This window comes from Rhamphochromis longiceps, linkage group LG20 (genome assembly GCF_057381845.1).
Source record: "Rhamphochromis longiceps isolate RC_006_pf linkage group LG20, R_longiceps_female_GT1.1, whole genome shotgun sequence".
Classification (NCBI taxonomy): domain Eukaryota; kingdom Metazoa; phylum Chordata; class Actinopteri; order Cichliformes; family Cichlidae; genus Rhamphochromis; species Rhamphochromis longiceps.
In genome coordinates this window covers 7,065,387-7,084,289 of record NC_140576.1, presented here as the reverse complement: position 1 = coordinate 7,084,289, position 18,903 = coordinate 7,065,387, and the positions used below count along the sequence as shown (strand labels likewise).

Sequence of the window (18,903 nt, the reverse complement as noted above, 5' to 3'; positions counted from 1 at the left end):
TGCCATACCTGCTGTGCCAAAAAGTGACTGGTGGCGTTTGATAAAAAAAAATGTTTGTCTGTATTTGTTGCAAATGACTAATTGACTTATAATTAGTCAAAAATATATCTAATGAAAAATATGAAGTCATTCTGAATGAGGAAGAACATTTCTGTCAAACGGTAAAAGCTGCAATCTGTCTTTTTCAAGCAGCCTAACCAAGGGGGCAGTAGAAATTACAATAAATAAAACTATTTTGGCAAAGCAAAAAGCACTGGATTGGTTATGATGTAGAACACAGAGCTGGTGTAATAAAGCACGCTCTTAGGGATATTTGCAAAACAGATTATTCTTGATTTTATATAACCTATACAAACAAAGCATTGACTTTTTGACAGATGATCACTTTTGGGTATACAGGAATAATAATTGAGCTTAGTTCAGAGGGATAAAGAGATGATTTTTCGCCAATACCTGCAAAACCATTCCCTCTTTGTGGGTTATCTTGTTGCCACTGAAGTACACCTGTTGTCACTTTGATTTTCATCGGAAATATCCCTGAGGTTTAATTGACTGTTAATGTGATGATGAAGTTTAATTTTATGATCAGTGTTTGGTTACGTTGATTTCTTTCAGCTGTTGATCGACAGTGAGCATTATTCTAAAGTAAGGGAAAATTTGTGGAGAAATTGGCGTTGTCTGTAGCCAGAGGTTGTTTGTTTTTTTTAACAACAATGAGCATGTTCACGTCACCTTCTACGTGCCAAAAGGTAATTCACGCGGTTTAGAAACAGCTTGAAACCAATGACAATCTCTAGTGTGTGTGTGCATCTGACTGTGGCAGCAATCTGTAAACTACAGTTTTAATTGCGCTGATCATCAAAATAAATTAAAGCACTGCATGGCTGTGCTGAACCCGGGCGAGCCAGGTCTGCTTTTATTGGCAAGGAACAGAGACGTCTGAAGCGCACTTCATCCACGTCTGCTCTCTTAAGTGCGCTTCACTGGGCGCAGTTTAATGCTAATAAAGTATTCTCTCTTTCCCTTAGGTTTTCGGCTCTAATATAGTTAGCTATTATAGTGGACCAAACTAGGCCAGTGCAAGAAGAGTTCATAGAAATTCTTAGAAATAGTTTAAAGGTCATTCAGTGTGAAGGTCACGTGGCATTTTCTTTATTGTATTAAACAAACTTTTCTTGTGCCGTGGTCTGAGACCCTTGTACGGGTCTCATGGAAAGCGCAGCTTTGACTTTGCGGGGAGAGATTGCAGGGTTTTATTAGCAGACCAGTCAAAACAAAACAAACAAACAAAAAAAAAAAGATGGAATAACAAATAGTTTGGACAGAGACAGGATAATAACTGAGGTTTCTCTGGCCAAACCCCCCCCCCCCCCCCCCCCCCCCCAAAAAAAAACAACCCCAAAAAACAAAACAAAAAACAGGCTGCCCTTATCACATGGAAACTTCTTCTGTGAGACAGCAGTGTTTTCAGCATGGGTCGTCTGAAATAGCTGTGGGCGTTTCAGCAATTCTACTCGCTTTAAGGTGCTATCCTCTCCAGCGCTGCTAGAAAAGAAAGGGGAGACACTTTATGGCACCTCCGCTGAAGCAGCGGAAGAAAAGTGCACCTAAAAAGAGGTCTACAGCAGCCTTAAAGCCAGCACAGCCTATAGTGCAACAAGTTGATGTGGTTATGCAGTTATCCTCAAAACTACCTGACCTAGTCTACAAACACTTTTTTCACCACTGCTTAACAAAATGAAAAATCTCAGATGTATTTTTCAAAAAAAGTTGCTACTTTCCATTCTTCTGTGGATTACGCGCATGTAGAATAAAAAAGACGTCAGATTAATGAGGATTACAGTAAATTTTACAAATATGGTCTGGAACTTCACTATATAAAGCCCAGGGAGGAGTTATATGAATCTATAATAATGGTATTATTATTATTATTATTATTATTATTATTATTATTATTATTATTATTATTATTATTATTATTTTCAAATAAAAGGAGACACTTTAACCTAAAAGTGGGAAATCCCAGTAAAGAAGGAGCTGGAAAAAAAAAATAGAAAATCCAAAAGGTGAAAAAAGTTAATTGGATAAATTCAGATTGAAATATAACATGATAAAGCTCAGATCAGAATCAAATAAGCGTATCCAAATCTAGAGGACATCACTGAGCATGTAATTAGTTGCATATAGCAGAAAATTGCTTTGCTGTCCAACAAGTATCTGATTTTCCCGCTACTGTTTCGGTACTTACGCGTGAAACCAGAGAAGAATGGAAGAAATGACAGTCAAACCCCACCGAGTCCGTTTTCCTCAAAACTCCACAAAATTACGTCATAATTTCCCATGACACAAGTCAAATTAAGTTTAGAGAAATGCCACAAAGAAATAGAAATTATGAAGTGCTTCATTTTTAAAGTTTTAAGCACACATAGGTTCTCTGGCTTCCCACAATCACATTAAACGTTTTGAGGTTTACATTTTTTACAGTAATCTGTGTTGTTTTGGATCATTTTGTTTCTCTCTCTCTCTCTCTCTCTCTTTTTACACTAATCCGTGCTTACAGCAATATATGTGCCACTTTGAACACAACATGTTGTATTTGACATTCAGACTGAAAGGTTAATGTCATGTTACTAAACAACACAGAGGGACGTTTCCTTTGCCACGTTTATTATGGAAATAATACTGTATTAAAAATAAGTAACAACATGTCGAGGGAAACTATAGTGCAATCATAAACACAAACAGTTAAATCAAGCTTTATTTACAGGATATTTACAGATTTTCAGCTACCAAGGTCGCCACAGGCTTTGCTGAACGTTCGCGCCTTCATTTATGTCGCTGGAGCCTTTTTTAGTACTATTTTGTGTAGGAGCCGCAAAAAGAACAGCCTGTTTGGCTTCAGTGGAGCGGAATGCTTCTTCTGCTGGTGGAAAAGAAGACGTGCTTGCATCATGGACTTTCAAAGTTTTCGTTCTGGTCGTTTTTCTCTCCTCGGTTCCGGATGCGGATGGAGAAAGTTTCTGCGCCCCACTCTGAGTGTCAGTTTGCTTCAGACCGCTGTCCATGGTGCTGAAGATTTCCGCTCTTCTCCGAGAGCGAGAGAGTTTATTGGAAAGCTGCGATAACATCCAGCGGTCGTTCGCGTTTAGATTATCTGTCATCAGCAAGTACTGGTTGACATTGGTTAGACATCTGCGGAAGCCACTTTGGTAGTCGGAAACGTCGAAAGCAGACGCTGCGCCTTAAATCATGAAAAAGGCATCTCAAGGTCAGAGACATTCAAATTCTGCATAAAGTTGTGTTGTCAAAAATACACGAATATGTCTTCAAGAATGAAGTCATAACTCACAAATTTGAATTTTTTGGAGGTTCTTCACATGTTTCACGGTGAGCTCCAAGATGTCAGCCTTTTCCAGTTTGCGCTTTCGAATCTGAGAAAAGAGATTACACATTACTTAAACTTTTTTCGTAAAAGAAATGCTAGCTCATCAAAAGTAGCAACCCAAATTGTTCCAGCTCTAAAGTTGTGGTTCTCATACTTACACTGCTGCTGTAGTAGCTCTCCAGGAGACATTTTAACTGGTCCAGACACTGGTTTATGCGCGCTCTTCGCTTTTTTTCCATGAGTGGTTTGGACACCTGTAAAGCACGCGTAAAGTCAACAACCCATGCTTCGATAATTCGTAGTAATTGTGAGGAATTTGCCGTTTATTAAGTTCCCTTTAACAAGTTCTTTTACACACCTTGTTTCCAGCAGTGGGTTTGACTCTCTCGATGCAGTCTGTCGTCGCCACCATTCTCTTAGTCCGTTTTGATTTCCTTGAAGTTAACCTTTTTCTCTCTCTGGCCCACGGACGAGGGGGTTTATCCTGAGTGGATTTATATAGAGACACCCACTTAACATGTCAATGCAAACAGGCCCGCCTCTGTCTCTCGCGCTCAAATGGGCAACACTGGCAGCTAGTTGGCTTGGCAGCCCACACTAACTATAGAATCAGACTCTAATTATTTGAAAATCTATTTTTTATGCTGCTCCATGGTTAATAACTGAGTATAAATGTATTTCGCCTTGATCCAAACTCACACAGCCTGGAAGTATTTTTTAAATTATCTGGTTCATATTTTTATTCCTTCAGGTCCTCAGGTTCGTGCAGGGCACAGAGGAATAACCAGACTGGAGTTTAACGGGAAAACAGACTTATAGCTCTAGATCTAGTTATAGAGTCTATGCAATCTACTGCTTCATATGTTGTGCAGTGTCTACCCGGTGTCTAATAATCAACTTGTGTGGCAAAGTAGCGTAAAAATAGTAAACATAATGATAATGGTTTTGCTTGGTATGCAGCATGGACACTATTGACTCCTGTATTCAGTCTTTGTGCGTGAGTTTCACGCCACCAGGTTGAAGGCAGCACCGTGGAAATTCACGTCGTGTCTCCACAACATTCCAATTTTCCGGTGACCGCTGATAGTAAAACCTCTGCACCTGCAACATCTTATTAGATCAGCCAGACTGCTTTTTAAAGGCAAACAGTGCAGGTATTTTAATATATATTTATATATAGACTATACACGATAAACGCCCTAGATGCTGGAACAAAAAAAGCAGACGAGGTTCCAAGTGCCTTGAGGACACTTTTACACTTTTAGCATTCTTTCGCTATTGTGCGTCAGCACTTTTTGTCTTCATACCAGCCTCAGTGAGGCACCGAGGAGAATCGCGGGCCGCCCCTTGTCCTTGCTCCCTCGCTTCCCGATTTTCCACACTTTCCGCTGAAAGGAACTGAGCCTTGGGAAAGTCATAGCAGCTGAAACAATGTATTGACCATAGGATCACCGCAGTCCACTGGGCATTTTGTGCTCAAACTGACCATCTGAAAATAGGAAAAAAGGGATGAATCATCTTACCAAGATGTGTAACAGAACTATCGGCCGGGATCTCAGAATAACGCAATAATAAAATAATATCAGCAAAATGTTCACTAAGCTTTTTTTTAGTATGAAAACATCATAAATTACTTCCTTTATTCCTTAGTTTTTGTATATGTAATTGGCATGTTGTGTAAAAAAAGAATAAATGTTGTCTTTAATAAGGCCGAGAGACTTTTTATAGTCTTTACTTAACAAAAAAAGTTTTATGCACAAGCAAAATTCTCATATTTACTATTATTATTATTATTATTATTATTATTATTATTATTATTATTATTATTATTATTATTATTAGTAGTAGTAGTAGTAGTAGTAGTAGTAGTATAGTCCACACTGTGATAATTTTTCTTTCAGTCAATTAAAATAACATTTGGTGTTATTTCTTTTATATAAAACTATAAACACAACATGCCACATGTTGTTGTTCTGACAGCACGACAAAATACAAAAACTGCTAGTTGATTCATTCCCTAGCAGTGGGTGATACTTTAAACGAGGGCACGTGGTGTGGCCCACAGGAACTCTGCACCCCGTAAGAATTTTTTTGAAGCACCCATTGAAAACAAACAAAGCAAAGCAAAACAAAAAATGCAGACTCAGTAAAAACTGATTAACAAAACGGTGTTCATTTTTAACTGATATTATAAAACACGCATGAGATATGAAAGTTAAAGGGTTGTGGGATCGAAGTGGGACTAAGTAAACAAGGGCTTATGGCGCACTGGATTTTATCGCTGTCGTTTTAAGGTAAACGGGCTCAGGTGTATGCAGTTCATTCAGTAGATGTATGGAGCTGGTTGCGCACTTCAGTAAAGTTTATTTGAGAGACACGCGACACAGTAGAGAAAACCTGTCTCACACTGCCCCTGTTCTCCTGCTTGATCCTGTGTACAATGCCTGTGTTGAAATGAGTGAGGCCCTGCTAAAGGAGGGGCATATTTGTATTCAGTCTATAGAGGCCGAGAATGAAAAGAGGCCAAATTTTAGCGGTGTTCCACTGATCTTTTCTTTTGCTCTGATTTGTAACTACAGTGTGCATGAAAAGACTCCTTTCAGTTATAAACTGAATCAACACTAGTTCTCTCTTCATCCTGCTATGAAATGGTAATCAGTCAACTTCTACAATGTCCCTGCTATAACCCTTTTACCAACCGGACATTTAATTTAATTTAACGGGCTTCTGAAATCCAAGGCTGATGTTAAATTTATTGCCTTCGCAGAACTAAACCACAGCCGTGAAGTCCCTCAGTCGAATGAATTGAATTGGCAGAGTTGTGTCAGGAGTAACTAATTGAGTAAAAACCGAAAAATTGTGGGACACAGTTCTGGTGTTATGCTTCAGTGTATAATCGGTATGAAACTTGGCCGAAATGCTCTGGGTGTAAGTGGGCCTTCTGATGCCTTTTGTCCAATATCCGTCACATTATCTGCTTTTTCACGCTTGGTTTTTACACAGGACCGTGGAGGGCTGATTTCAGCGTGGAGTCATTGCATCAAAACACTCGCCTGTCTTGTTATTCTGTGTCACAGAGGAGCGATTTCCCCGCTGATTACTCGGTGTAATTTCAATTAGTGTTGGATTTTTCGTTAGGACAAAGGAATAAAAAAAAAAAAGAAACAACAGAAACAAAACTAGATTTCCAAAATGAAAACAGGCTTGTTTCTGAAGTGGCGGAATGCAATCAGGCTTTGAAACTGTTTTCCTCCAAAACCGCCTCACCTCTGTCATAAGTTCTTACGGCATCATCTACCCATGAGAATAGCGCAGCGAGAAACTTGTGTCCTCAACGGGCATCATAATACAAGTGCTATTAAATGACAAGTTAAGTGTATGTTTTTAAAAAGGACAGGTCCTTCGCTCCACTTTTACTTTTCAGCCTCAGGCCATTCATTAACGCGATTGGACCTTTGTCATGGATTCCTGCCGGAGGAGACCTGACAAAGATGCGGTAATAATTGGACTATTGGGGAACTTGTTAACAACAATTAGTGAGGTAATTATATAATTACTGCAATAACTGTTTTCTTCCTAAAGGGAAAGTGATGCATTTGCAAGCCAATAGGCTTGTGCCTAACAGTAGGCTACATGGGTAGAAATACAGAGGTCACCTTCATGTTAGGAAACGTCAGAGTAAAATAGTTTATTTTAAAAAGTAATTAAAAACTATAGTTTTAGAGCAACATTTATGTTATATAGAAGCTATAAAGGAATGCTTATTTACGTGATGCAAGTGAAGTGTATTTAGATATATATAACAGGCCAAGAAAAAAGTAAAAACAGCAGAAATGAAATCTTTAGTATTATAATTATATCCACTTTAGCCCGTGTTATGGAAATACATTGCAGGTTATAGCCACTCCTCATGCCTCGCAGACCTGTTAAAATATGCAAACTTGGGCCCAAAAGTTGGCTCACCGTGAGCGGAGCAAATCGATGTACCGCCTCCCATTCAGATGGACCCGAGGCAGCACTGGTGCACCCAAAAGGCTAATTGTTGAGCAGCAAGGCCACAGTAAAGAGAGCAGGTACACGAACAGGTGCACTGCAAAAGTAATATTGGAAATATTGACAGGATTTTCTGAAAAGCCACGCGACGGACCTGTTGGCAAAGCTCTGATCACACATCAAATGAAAACGGCATCATGAATTTCTATAGACTGCTCCTCGGGTTATTTAAAGACTTCTTACTTTGGTTTGGCAACATAATGGCCTGTGTTTGCTTGTGTGTGCCGGGGTTACCGCATGAAAAGGACAGAGGTGCACATTAACATCGCTTAAGGTTTTCTCAAGGGCCGAAATGAACTGACTGGAAAGTAACTTTATAACTCGCTGGAGGATGAAACCTTTGTTGGGCTCTGTTGTGAAAGACACAAGAGCCTGACAAAAGGAGGGCGCCTTTGTTAATAAACACTAAAGCGCAAGGGTATTGATGTGCCTTGAATTGCAAAACATCTGCCATTTACTCTGAACGACTAGAGCGAAATTTAAATGAAAATAACCAAGCAGCCTTTAGCACGGCTACAGACACCGCGTCTGTAGCCGTGCGTAAAACAACAGTCATATGAGCAACTTGGAAAACCCCCCTTTTTGTTTTTCAGGTTTAAAAAACATCAAACCTTCCTTTGTCAGTGTGGCCAGATGGATCAACACACGACGCCCTCTTTAACTGTAATAGTGCAATACTTTTTTTTTCTTTGCAGACGTTTAATCTAGTCTAAGTTCAACTCACAGTGTCTTACTTTAATGTTGACAGGTCCCTATAATGATAGAGGCTTGCTGGTGTGACTGCTTGTTGTGAGTAGAAAGACCACTGTGAATAGAGCTGCACGGACAGGTGCAAAAGTATTTCAGATGCTTAAGGGACTTTCTGAAAAGCCACGAGCTATTATGAAAGTTGTAGGCTCTGGTCAAATAACAGAAGACACAGATTTCCTCGGGATATTTAAAGGCTTATTAAAGACTCTTACTTTGGTTGGATACACTAAATTACGTGTTAATATTTAACAAAAGACCAGAACAAAAAACGAAACGAAACACAACCCCCCCTCCCCCCCCCCCCCCCCCCCCCCCCCAAAAAAAAAAACCAAACAAACAAAAAAAGCAACCCAGCGATGAGACAGTTAAAGGCTTTGTGTTAAGGATGTGCAGACTGAAAAATTGCTCAAGTGCAGTCATTTAATTAGCCGTTAGCACTTTTAAACTTAGATTTAAAAGTTTCACTAATATTCCAGTTTAACTGTTCCTAAACACAATAAGGAATTATTAGCCCTTAACACTGAACTAATGGAAGCTATATGTTAATCTAAACTCGTGGTATGGACTCTGACCTTCGAGTGATCTATGTCTTTCGATTAAAAAAAGGTATATAACGTTTAAGGAAAATCCCATATGGACACCAAATGCAAATTGCCTCCATTAAAATGTGTTTTGTTTTTCGCGTTTGGGGGGGGGACCAGTTGCTGACCAACTTTTTTTCCCCATGGTTTTCTCTTTATCTGGGCAAAGTGGAAAATTGAAAGGTACAAGTGAAAAGGCGTGGGGCGTTACCCTGATTTTCCTCGCTCTATATTTTGTCAGACAGAAATGTGTGCCCCCTTAGCTGAACCAACTTTTTTTAAGGAAAGAAATTCATTCAATGCGAGGCTAATCCAAGTTTAAATTGTTAAATAGAAAAAAACTGTTGGAGTCTGTTGTAAGTTGCAGATAGTCATATCACATTGGAAGCATAGGCTCATTTCACCCCAGTTAAATTGCTGAAGTTGGTAATCACACTGAAATTCTGCATAACATCGTGTGTGGCGAATGTAACTCTGAAATCAGTAAGAAATTGTCAATTTGCTGGTGTCAGCGTATAGCCCTCCAAACGCGCCATATGCCATGCTAAGTGGCACCATTCACCAATTCGTTCCTACTTTCACGGTCCATCCTCCCCTTTTCCCTGCCAGGAAGCTGAATGGCCACAACAAAATGGCAATTTACCCTCTCGAATTGCTGCATACCCCCTGCGGGGAAGGCTCTTTCCGTTTCACTTTGCGGGGCATCCCAATCCTACTAAGCGTCACGACGTGAAACTTTGACTTTCAAATGGAAAGAGAAATGTTTGACCATCAGTGCTGTCAGCGCTGTCTCAATAGTTTGTGTCTGGCTATAAATTTGACGGGACATCAAAGAAGAGAGTAACAAAACGAGGTTGGAAAAGAGGCCAAACAGCAAAAGTACACGTAACTAAATTAAGGAATATGAAGGGAAACGTTTGATCTCTGATCCAATAATAGCCTACAAAGAAAAACGAGTGAAGATCCTTGCATGTGATCATCTTTAAGATCACCAATAAACGCACACACAAAATTTTTTATGTTCTGTAGGCATAAAATGCATCCAAATGAAATATATATCTCCCCTAAAAATGAACCATGTTCATCGATGTCAGTAAGGATAAGCGAAGACAATAAGGTTTGTATTTCTTTAATTTAGTTTGTCAATATAACTTCACTATGAAGGCTATGCCTGCCAGCTATCAGTTTTACTCACGTTTACTGAATACCCGAACACCTATGGAAAAATCAAGCTGCTGGTATTCATTTAGCTCTTACTTTTAACTTACCACCCACCTGAACCATGCTGCTGAATAATCGAGAGTTAGTGGTTTAATTCACACCTGGACAGCCCGTCTCAGAGATGTCTGATAGGTTTTTGAATGCATTGGGCCTATTTTTAAAATTAAATTGAAATAAAAGTATGTTCACAAAATGACGGTCAGTCACAGACTGGAAGTTATTCATAGTCGATGTAAAGCGGTGGTAAGTGTATAAATTCACAAGCTCAATTTGCCCAGAAGCCTGTATTCACTATCCAATTTTTGACAGTTCTTCACTGTAACATGTACAATTCTTTTCATAGTGCAATACAAAACTGCATATTTTTCACCAGAGTTTGGCTTTGCACTGGCAACGTTGAAGTACAGTATGGTTGAACCAATGGCCTGCTTGTAGGCACACTGTGAAGTGATGCCACCAAGTGGTCACATTTGTGTTACAGCAACCAAAAAAGAAAATAGGAAAACATCTTATTTCATGTTTTTTTAATCACTGATTTTTACACAGCTGTTCATGAAAATATCAGAATTAGTACAGAATTCATTCATGTGTATATTTACTTCATGCTTCAAAGTGATGGAAATGCATATAACTTTAAAAGATTTTGAAAACTATACATCCATTCTTTAACATGATATACATAAACAGAAACCATAACCCCCAAATAGTTAATTTAATCTTGTGCCAGAATCCTACATAGCTGACTACAGATATGAGTTATGTGAAAGCTCTTTAGAATATAAAGCACATTTCTAAAAATAAAATTGTTTGCTTTAAGTAACTCAAGCATGATTTACATATATTTCAAAGAGGATTTGACATTAGAGCATTGAACTAAAAAAGATCCATCTATGACTTCTCTATCTGAAGTGATTGATACATTTCCTGAAGTGAGCTACTGGCTAATTGTTTTGGTATAATTTTGAATGAGACCTTGGAAGTACTGCTGTGTGTTTTTGTGGGGTTGAAAAAGAATGATGAAACATTTTGGGAGGAAATACCAAAACAGAAAAGAGTACAGGCTGGAAAGTACAGCCAGGGCACTAAGAAGCTGTATGTACTTCCCACGGTAAAGCATGCACTCTGTGGCGAAGATGATCCAAGTGAGGATCAGCAGGAGGAGGCAGAAGGTTATTGCTTTGGCCTCATTGTAGTTTTTAGGAAGGTTTTTGCCCATGTATGAGAAAATAAAGCAAAGAGTGCATATTGATGACAGTAAAATCACAGAAGCTGTAGATGCTTGTAGACTGATGTCACAGCTGAGTATGATTTTGTCAGGGTACCAGGATGTTTCATTATAGGGGCTTGGAGGTTTACAAGAATAGCCAATAACGAGGAAGATTGCTTGAATGACAAATGCAACAACAATGACCAGCCACTGTCCGTTATATTTTACCCACCAACTGTGGAGCTTGGGGATCTTGGCTGCTATTTTAAAAATGCAAACAATCTGAAAAGAGCGCACAACAAAACATGCTAGACAAATAGTGTAGAATAAGAGAAATGGTAAGTATCTCAAAGTACAAAGAGGGACTGTCGGCTTACCAAAATGAAAGAATACACTAAGATTACTCAGACTTAGACAGCCTAAAATTAAGAAGCACATTGGTCCACCAGCAGATCTGACGACAGGTGTGTTGTAGTTGACTGAAAAGAGAACAGACATGGCTAACGTCATGCCCACAAATGCACAGGCCGCTACGAAGACCAATGTAGCCACAATATCTGTGGCTGATATGTACTCCACAGCCCGCAGATTACATGATGTACTTCCCTCTTCAGACCATTCGATGTCCTTACACTTGAGGCAGGTGTATGGACTCTCTGTTTTACAAGAGACAATAAACCATATTAATAGATTTATATTTGAAAATGTTCAGTTTTTGATCAAATTTGTTTGCATTATTCATAGCTTCATTACACCCAAAATAACTGTAATAACTGAAAAAACTGCATCAATACTATTGAGGAGACAGTGGTCCATTTAGTTTTTAAGGATCAAGGTGAATCTTTAAAACCACGTGAAATAAAAGTATAGTTATCTTTATGGGAAGAAACAAAGTACTAAAAACATTGTTACGGCACTTCTGTAGAATTTAGATATCTGTACTTTACTCTTTACTTTAGTATTCATTTTTCTAACAGCTTTTTACTCCCTACATTTTAACACAATTGTCTGTGCTATTCATTAGATTTTCAGAACAGGCTTGTTACTTCGGATTTTATGCATTTAAGGTAAGTTTCTCCCCCCAACATTGAGTGCCTTCCAACTGATTTGAGCTTAAATGGAGCTTATTGAAATAACAGAAGAAAGAGGCAAAAAACACATAATATATAATTTATGTATACTGTTTTGTATGATTTATATCATTATACTCAGGGGTTAAAGTAGGACAGAATGATGCATTCTTTATTTGTTTTTTGGTCCAGATGTCTGTAAGTTGTGGTCGCAGTTAGTGCTATATGATAGTACAAATTCAGGTATCAATCCAATACCACGTAAGTACCGGACCGGTATTGCTGATTCCAATACTGATACTGATACTTACAGCGTATTTAGGGGGGGAGAACAACGTCATGATTTACTTATTTTCCACAACAATGAGTTAACATAAGAAAGCAGTTTTTTAGAGATCTGAAATGTAAATGTGCTTGTCTTTAAAGCTTTTTGAGTCAACTTCTGTTGATTAAATGTATTATATTGATGAGACCCTACAACAGATTTTAGTGTTTCCCAACCTGCCACACTTTAATTCCTGACTGTGCTCTTTCTTCTTAGGTGTGAAAAAGTTTGTATTTCCATTTACTAAATAAAAAAATATATTATATTAATACTTTTTATTAATACTTGTGCCTTTTCACTTTTATGTGAGCAAAAGAAGTTAAATCAGTACTTTGTTTTTTTAATCAAAGTTTTTTTTAACACATACTGTATATCTAAACTTGTACTTAAAGAAAGTATGTACTTTTGCCATGATGAACCTGTATATTTAGTCACGTTGCAAACCATTACCCGTAATGTTGACGTAAGTTCCATTTGCACAGATTTCACAGTCGAAGCAGCATTCATAGATTCCATTTCGCTTTTTTATATATCCTGCAGGACATTCTGGGGAACATAAGGAAGTAGGTACCTGTACAAGACATATATTTAGCACATAAAATAAGTAAAAAAAAAAAAAAAAAGCATTTCTGAAGGGTAGCAACAGATTGGGGAGAAAAACCAACACAAAAAAGATGCTTTATATACAACAACAAATGCCAAAAAACCCCTGAAAAAAATAAAATAAAAACAAAGGCTCTTTGATAGTGTGTTTTGACTTTGGTTGGTGCTGTTAAATCATCTTGAGACAAACAAACAAACAAACATTTTTCATATATTATGTTTAACTAAATGTTGTATTAATAACAACAACAACAATAAAAACTTACTTCTCCATTGGTGTGCCATTCAATTTTGCTATCATCCACGAAGAAATGCACTTCTGAATTAAACTGATAAAATCCAATCTCCTGTGCATCACCACTGTTATTCCAGAAAACTACTGAATAGGATCCTTGCTTTAGATTTCCGTTGTCATCAAACTGAATACTATTATTTACAAGTGTAAAATTTGACTTCCTCAGCTCTGCTAGAACCTGATGTGTGCAGAAAAAATTACACAACCATTAATTCTTTGTATTTAAAAGAAAAAAAAATCATATATTGATGATATAGATAGTAGACCTAAACTTTTTCACAATATGAAGTGACAAGTTCTACAACTATTGAAAAAGAGTTTGGTTTCAGAATTACAACAATACGTCATCTCAGTTTCAAATCACTTGCAGGCTATTGTTAAAAGATGGAATTCAACACAGTAGAAGGCAATTCCCTGTTCTAACTGCTTAGAAGCATAAAGAGTACTTTCTGTCAGTAATGACTTGGTAATATTTAGGTAATTTGGTAACAAGAAAGTAATAATATAGAAGTATCAAGTTATTATCAGTATCATAAAGTTCATTAGCAAATCATTATCCAAGAAACCAGTTGGTAGAAGTATATAGTTTATTATAGCATATAATATGATACAATGTATTAATATGGTGGTAGTAATATGATAACCTGTGCATTTAAATAAAAAAAAGAAAAGAAACACTTGTTGTAGTAAACTCGTAAAATATAATAAGGTAATATTGGTCAGTGCTTCAAGACTCTGGGACATATTTATCCTATTATAATGGTAAAACTAATCCTACATTGGTCCTCAGTATTTTTATTTGTTTCAAGATGAAAATGCAAAGACTGTGTTTTAATGTTGTGGCCTATTACCTGGAAGCATGTGGTATTAACCAGAAATCAGGGATGCAAAATGCAAGACCGCCAGTTTCTAACTACTGGCATATTATTGACATATTAGAAAAAAAAAACCTCCAGGAAGTGTCATGACTACCTGGAAACATGTGCAGTAGTTTCTACATTATAACCTGGATTCAGGAGTGCAAAAAAACCCTGGTTGTTAAAGTGTGTTTAACTGGAAAATGAAGCATATATAATCAAAGGAGCTTGCAAAGAAAAGTGTCTGGACTTCTTTAAGTTGCTTGAAGACGTTTCACCTCTCATCCGAGAAGCTTCTTCAGTTCTAAGGTCAAATGGTGGGGAATCCCAGATTTAAACCTAGTGGGAGTGTCCCCCAACAGAGGGACAAAAGGACCCCCTGATGATCCTCTAATTGCCTGAGCCAGTTTCACACCTCTGCTCAGGCGATTAGAGGATCATCAGGGGGGTCCTTTTGTCCAATAACTTGTACTGTATTATAGTACATTATTACCACCTTTACATAACATTATTAGACAGTTCTCAGGATGATTAAAAAAAGGCTTGTATACTTACAATGTAGGGGTACACTGTGATATTGCTATCACATTTGTCAGCTCCACATCGTAAGGTATTGTGTAAGGCATGAGCAATGGCATATATGGCAGAGTAAATTGCAAAAGAGTATGATGGGTCTGCAGCAAAGATATCCTCAGGATTCATGCAACTACAGTTACATTTCTGATTGCAAAATGTGTCTTGCTCTGCATATTTACAATGAAGTTGGGCTTTGGAAGAATGCAAAAAATCACTAAAACCAGGTATTGTCACTACTGGCTCAGCTACTCCAAGTACGGTTCCAATGTTTTTGATTCCTTTCATTTTGGGGAGTTTTTTGTTCAAGGCCCATGCATCCCCTGCTATCCACACCTTATTTGTCACATTCAGTAGCATTGCTGACTCAATGAGAGGTTCAACATTGTTTTCTAGAGCAAAAACAATAATGACATTTATCTGTTTTGCCTCCATCTGTTTGAACGTTTGAGTGTAATTGGTGCTGTCACTCAGGCCTTTGGAATATGGTAGGCAGATCTCAGTATCCTTTATCCTCTGAGTGAACAAATCCAGACCATCATTACCATAATCATCATCACTGTTAAGGAAAGCAACCCAGCGCCAGTTGAATTTTTGCAAAATTCTTACAATCACATCTATCATATTTAAATTGGAAGGCAATGTACGCAGGAACGATGGATATTTTGCCTTATTTGAGAACACAGAAGTAGAAGTTGCATAATTAACCTGTTAAATAGAAAATAATAGAGAATTTGATCATTTTCAGGTACAATAAATAATGACAAAAAGAAGTCATAATCTTTCTATAAAACTGTTTTTGTCATATTATTTGTTAACAACTTACCATAGGAACAAGATTTACCATGAATAGCGGGGCTACGGTCAGGGATTGAGTGCTTGTGAAAGGACCGACCACAGCTATTACTTTAGACAGAACACTTTGTTTGTCACTCCAAGGTTGTATTGAACCATTAGCTGAGATTAATTTCAAAACACCTGGAAAATTCTGCGTATCTGAGCAGTGGTCAAATATGTCATAGCCAAGAGATACATTTGGCAGTAAATTGGTAGAGTTATTAACTTGCTCTACAGAAAATCTTATCATCTGAAATCTCCGATAATTTGAGAATGTGAGTGGTTTACTGAGGACAAGAAGACAAGAGAACAGGATTAACCATAAAAATCTGAAATATTGCTTAAAAGCTTCGTATTTCTGTAGTTTTGTTATTATTACATAAATTCAATTGAACAAGGACACAGATCAGATTAAATTCTATACTACGTAGTTGGACTTTGTAAAGGCATCCAACTAGATTTATCATAAAACTTACGTGGTGCAGTCGAGAGCTTCTGGTCTTTCATGATACACAGAGCCAGTGTCGTCATGAATGTGAAAAAGTCCACCTATCAAATAATCCCCTTCCAGCTGAAACTCTGACGCTGGGACAGTATGTTGAGTGCGGACATGTAGAAATGCTCCTAGCAGACAGAAAGATTCTAAAAAATGTTTCATTGCTGAAGCTCTTTCTTAGTGTTCTGTTGTGCACTCTACCAAAATGTGCCTCTGCCTTTAGTGAGTTATGATACAGTGATGACTGTCCCCTCCCGTCATCATTTACATGCACATGGTGATGCTATAAATGGTTGAATGAACTTTCACAAATCAGTATGCAAAAGCATCCAAGCTGCTGTTTGTGCACAAAGTTGAACAACCATCACAAGCAAATTAGTGTAATGCTTCTATCTGGAATAACTCAATTAATCATTTCCTTCCTTTAGACATTATAACACATTTACTTTAGATTTTATTTGACTCCGTGACAGATATGAGGTCTTTAAAATATCTTTGTCTTCTTTGGGCGCAACCAAAGCTAGAATTCTGAAATGCTGGCATAAATACTGGCATAAAACGTTTGGGCCTTGATTTAAAAGCCCTTTGGCTGGTTTTATGTTTTTAAATCATGTTACACTATCACAAAATCATTACATCCACCGTCAAACTATTTATTCGTATTTGTAGATATTTATTAAAATGACTGAAGCACACTAATGCTAACTACAAGCTGCTCTTTCCACTGCAGAAAATGTGCCAAAATGCATTTGTCCTTTGGAAGAAATGTGTACTTCAACTAAGATTGCACTAGGTCAGAGCAACAAAAGACAGAAAAACAACAACTCACCCCTTGATCATTACCAAACAGTAAGTGACCACATCCTCTTACAAATGATCCCTGTATAATTTAACATGTAACCACACAGGCCATTCAAAATTTGCAATCACTCAGCAGATGTAAGTGGTGAATGACAAGAACCCTAACCCAAATTTGAAGGTAACTCCCTGTTTGAAGGGCAGAACTTTCTGGTTCATATTAAGAGATAGGTCTCATCTGGTGAGACTGTGGGCTGATAAACAAAAAATGTGTTTCAACTATAACTCTGCATTAAGACCAAATGCAACAAAATATTACAGATAAACTTGCTTTAACTAGCAATAGTCAGTAGTTTGAAACACTTTCATATAGAATCAGTTATATGCTAATGGTTAAAGTCATTAGGCATAATAACAGTCATCTGTTTGTTTGTACTTTAATCCCAAAACATTTTCTTTACTTTATAATTAAAAGTGCATCTATTGCAGTTACGTTAGGTTTTGTATTATTATTATTATTATTATTATTATTATTATTATTATTATTATTATTATTATCACAGTTTCCTTCACCAAAACATTGCTTTGGTGAAGGAGACCCTGTCTTTAATGATAAAACATAGGTATGATGCTGTATATGCTGAGTCTGAAGGTGTGCCCATGAATATAAAAATCCCTCCATGGTACACAAATGCCTATGACTTTTTTTACTCTCCACCTTTGGCGAATTATACACACACGTGTAAAATGCCATTAGTTGGAAGGAAGATATCCTTCACAGCCACTGTATTCAAATATGGTGGAGGAACATCGGAACATACAGCAAACCCACTCCTATGTATTTTTAAAAGATACATTTTATGTTTATGAGAATGCATCAGTTTGTTGGAAGATGTAATTACACACTATATCTATGAATACATTATGCTTTTTTTCCTAATAAATAATGCCAAAAAATTACCTTTAATGTAAAGCCTTGTTGTTAAAGCATCCAGTGCTTCTATCAGTGCACTGTGACATCATGACATCAAGAACACTGGACATTTAAACCTGTTTCCTTCTGACATGCAACACTGTCAATAAACAGTTTGCCAGAATATGATATTAGAGGTGAGATAACATAAAATTACATTATTACTTCTAAATAATAGAATTGAAATTTAAGGATGCTTGAGTACCCTTAAAAAGTGTCTAAACAAGCAGCAGAGCAGTGCTTTTGTATAAATGCTAGGTAAGTTTGCTAGAACGGGCGATTAATGATGGAAACCCCACAATTTATCATGAAAAGAGGCATTTTAGAAATCCACATTGTAATAAAGATGCAGCTACAGGTACTTGGACTAAATTCAGAACAATGAATGATAGTATACAAGGATGTTTTTAGTGAGATGTTGTATTACTATACTATACTCTAGGGCACAGGTGTCGAACTCCAGGCCTTGAGGGCCGGTGTCCTGGATCCAACACAGCTGATTTAAATGGCTAAATTACCTCCTCAATGTGCCTTGCAGTTCTACAGAAGTCTGGTAATGAACTAATCATTTGATTCAGGTGTGTTGACCCAGGATGTTATCTAAAACCTGTAGGACACCGGCCCTCGTGGCCTGGAGTTCGACACCCCTGCTCTAGGGGGTACAGAACATCACTGAAAAATGTAAATAAACATCTCATGTCTTATCTACATGATCACTGATTTGTCTGTACCTTGCTTAAAAAAGTTGCCTGTTGGGAAAACAAAGAGAGCACAATAACAAAGGGAAAATTACAAAACAACATTTTGCAGTTGGACAGAATTGGCTTCCAAACTTGATGTGTTGATAAATAAATTAAGTCTGGAGAATTCACGACTTGT

At 37.5% G+C, this 18,903-nt stretch overlaps 2 protein-coding genes across 2 annotated transcripts; both read right to left on the bottom strand.

Moving 5' to 3' along the window:
• Positions 1-2,646: 2,646 nt before the first annotated feature.
• Positions 2,647-3,881, bottom strand: hes3 (hes family bHLH transcription factor 3). The gene is made up of 4 exons (XM_085394124.1): positions 3,744-3,881; positions 3,544-3,639; positions 3,350-3,431; positions 2,647-3,241 (listed from the first exon to the last, which is right to left on the bottom strand). The coding sequence occupies exons 1-4, from the start codon at positions 3,795-3,797 to the stop codon at positions 2,787-2,789; spliced, it is 687 nt and encodes a 228-aa protein (XP_085250250.1). The 5' UTR covers positions 3,798-3,881; the 3' UTR covers positions 2,647-2,786.
• Positions 3,882-10,924: 7,043 nt separating this feature from the next.
• On the bottom strand, positions 10,925-16,514 carry tas1r2.2 (taste receptor, type 1, member 2, tandem duplicate 2). Its single transcript, XM_085394231.1, has 7 exons — positions 16,499-16,514; positions 16,234-16,381; positions 15,747-16,044; positions 14,903-15,628; positions 13,462-13,668; positions 13,043-13,163; positions 10,925-11,853 (listed from the first exon to the last, which is right to left on the bottom strand). The coding sequence occupies exons 1-7, from the start codon at positions 16,512-16,514 to the stop codon at positions 10,925-10,927; spliced, it is 2,445 nt and encodes an 814-aa protein (XP_085250357.1).
• Between the last annotated feature and the right edge of the window lie 2,389 nt (positions 16,515-18,903).

Bases quoted from the DNA above. Each gene is read 5' to 3' on its own strand.
- hes3 (XM_085394124.1), bottom strand. From the start codon at position 3,797: ATGGTGGCGACGACAGACTGCATCGAGAGAGTCAAACCCACTGCTGGA. The intron at 3,640-3,743 runs GTGTGTAAAAGA...CGTGCTTTACAG, and splicing joins AACCCACTGCTGGAAACAAG to GTGTCCAAACCACTCATGGA. The intron at 3,432-3,543 runs GTAAGTATGAGA...CTCTTTTCTCAG, and splicing joins AGAGCTACTACAGCAGCAGT to ATTCGAAAGCGCAAACTGGA.
- tas1r2.2 (XM_085394231.1), bottom strand. The intron at 15,629-15,746 runs GTAAGTTGTTAA...TCTATTTAACAG, and splicing joins TGGTAAATCTTGTTCCTATG to GTTAATTATGCAACTTCTAC. The intron at 13,669-14,902 runs GTAAGTATACAA...TGCACACATCAG, and splicing joins TCACAGTGTACCCCTACATT to GTTCTAGCAGAGCTGAGGAA.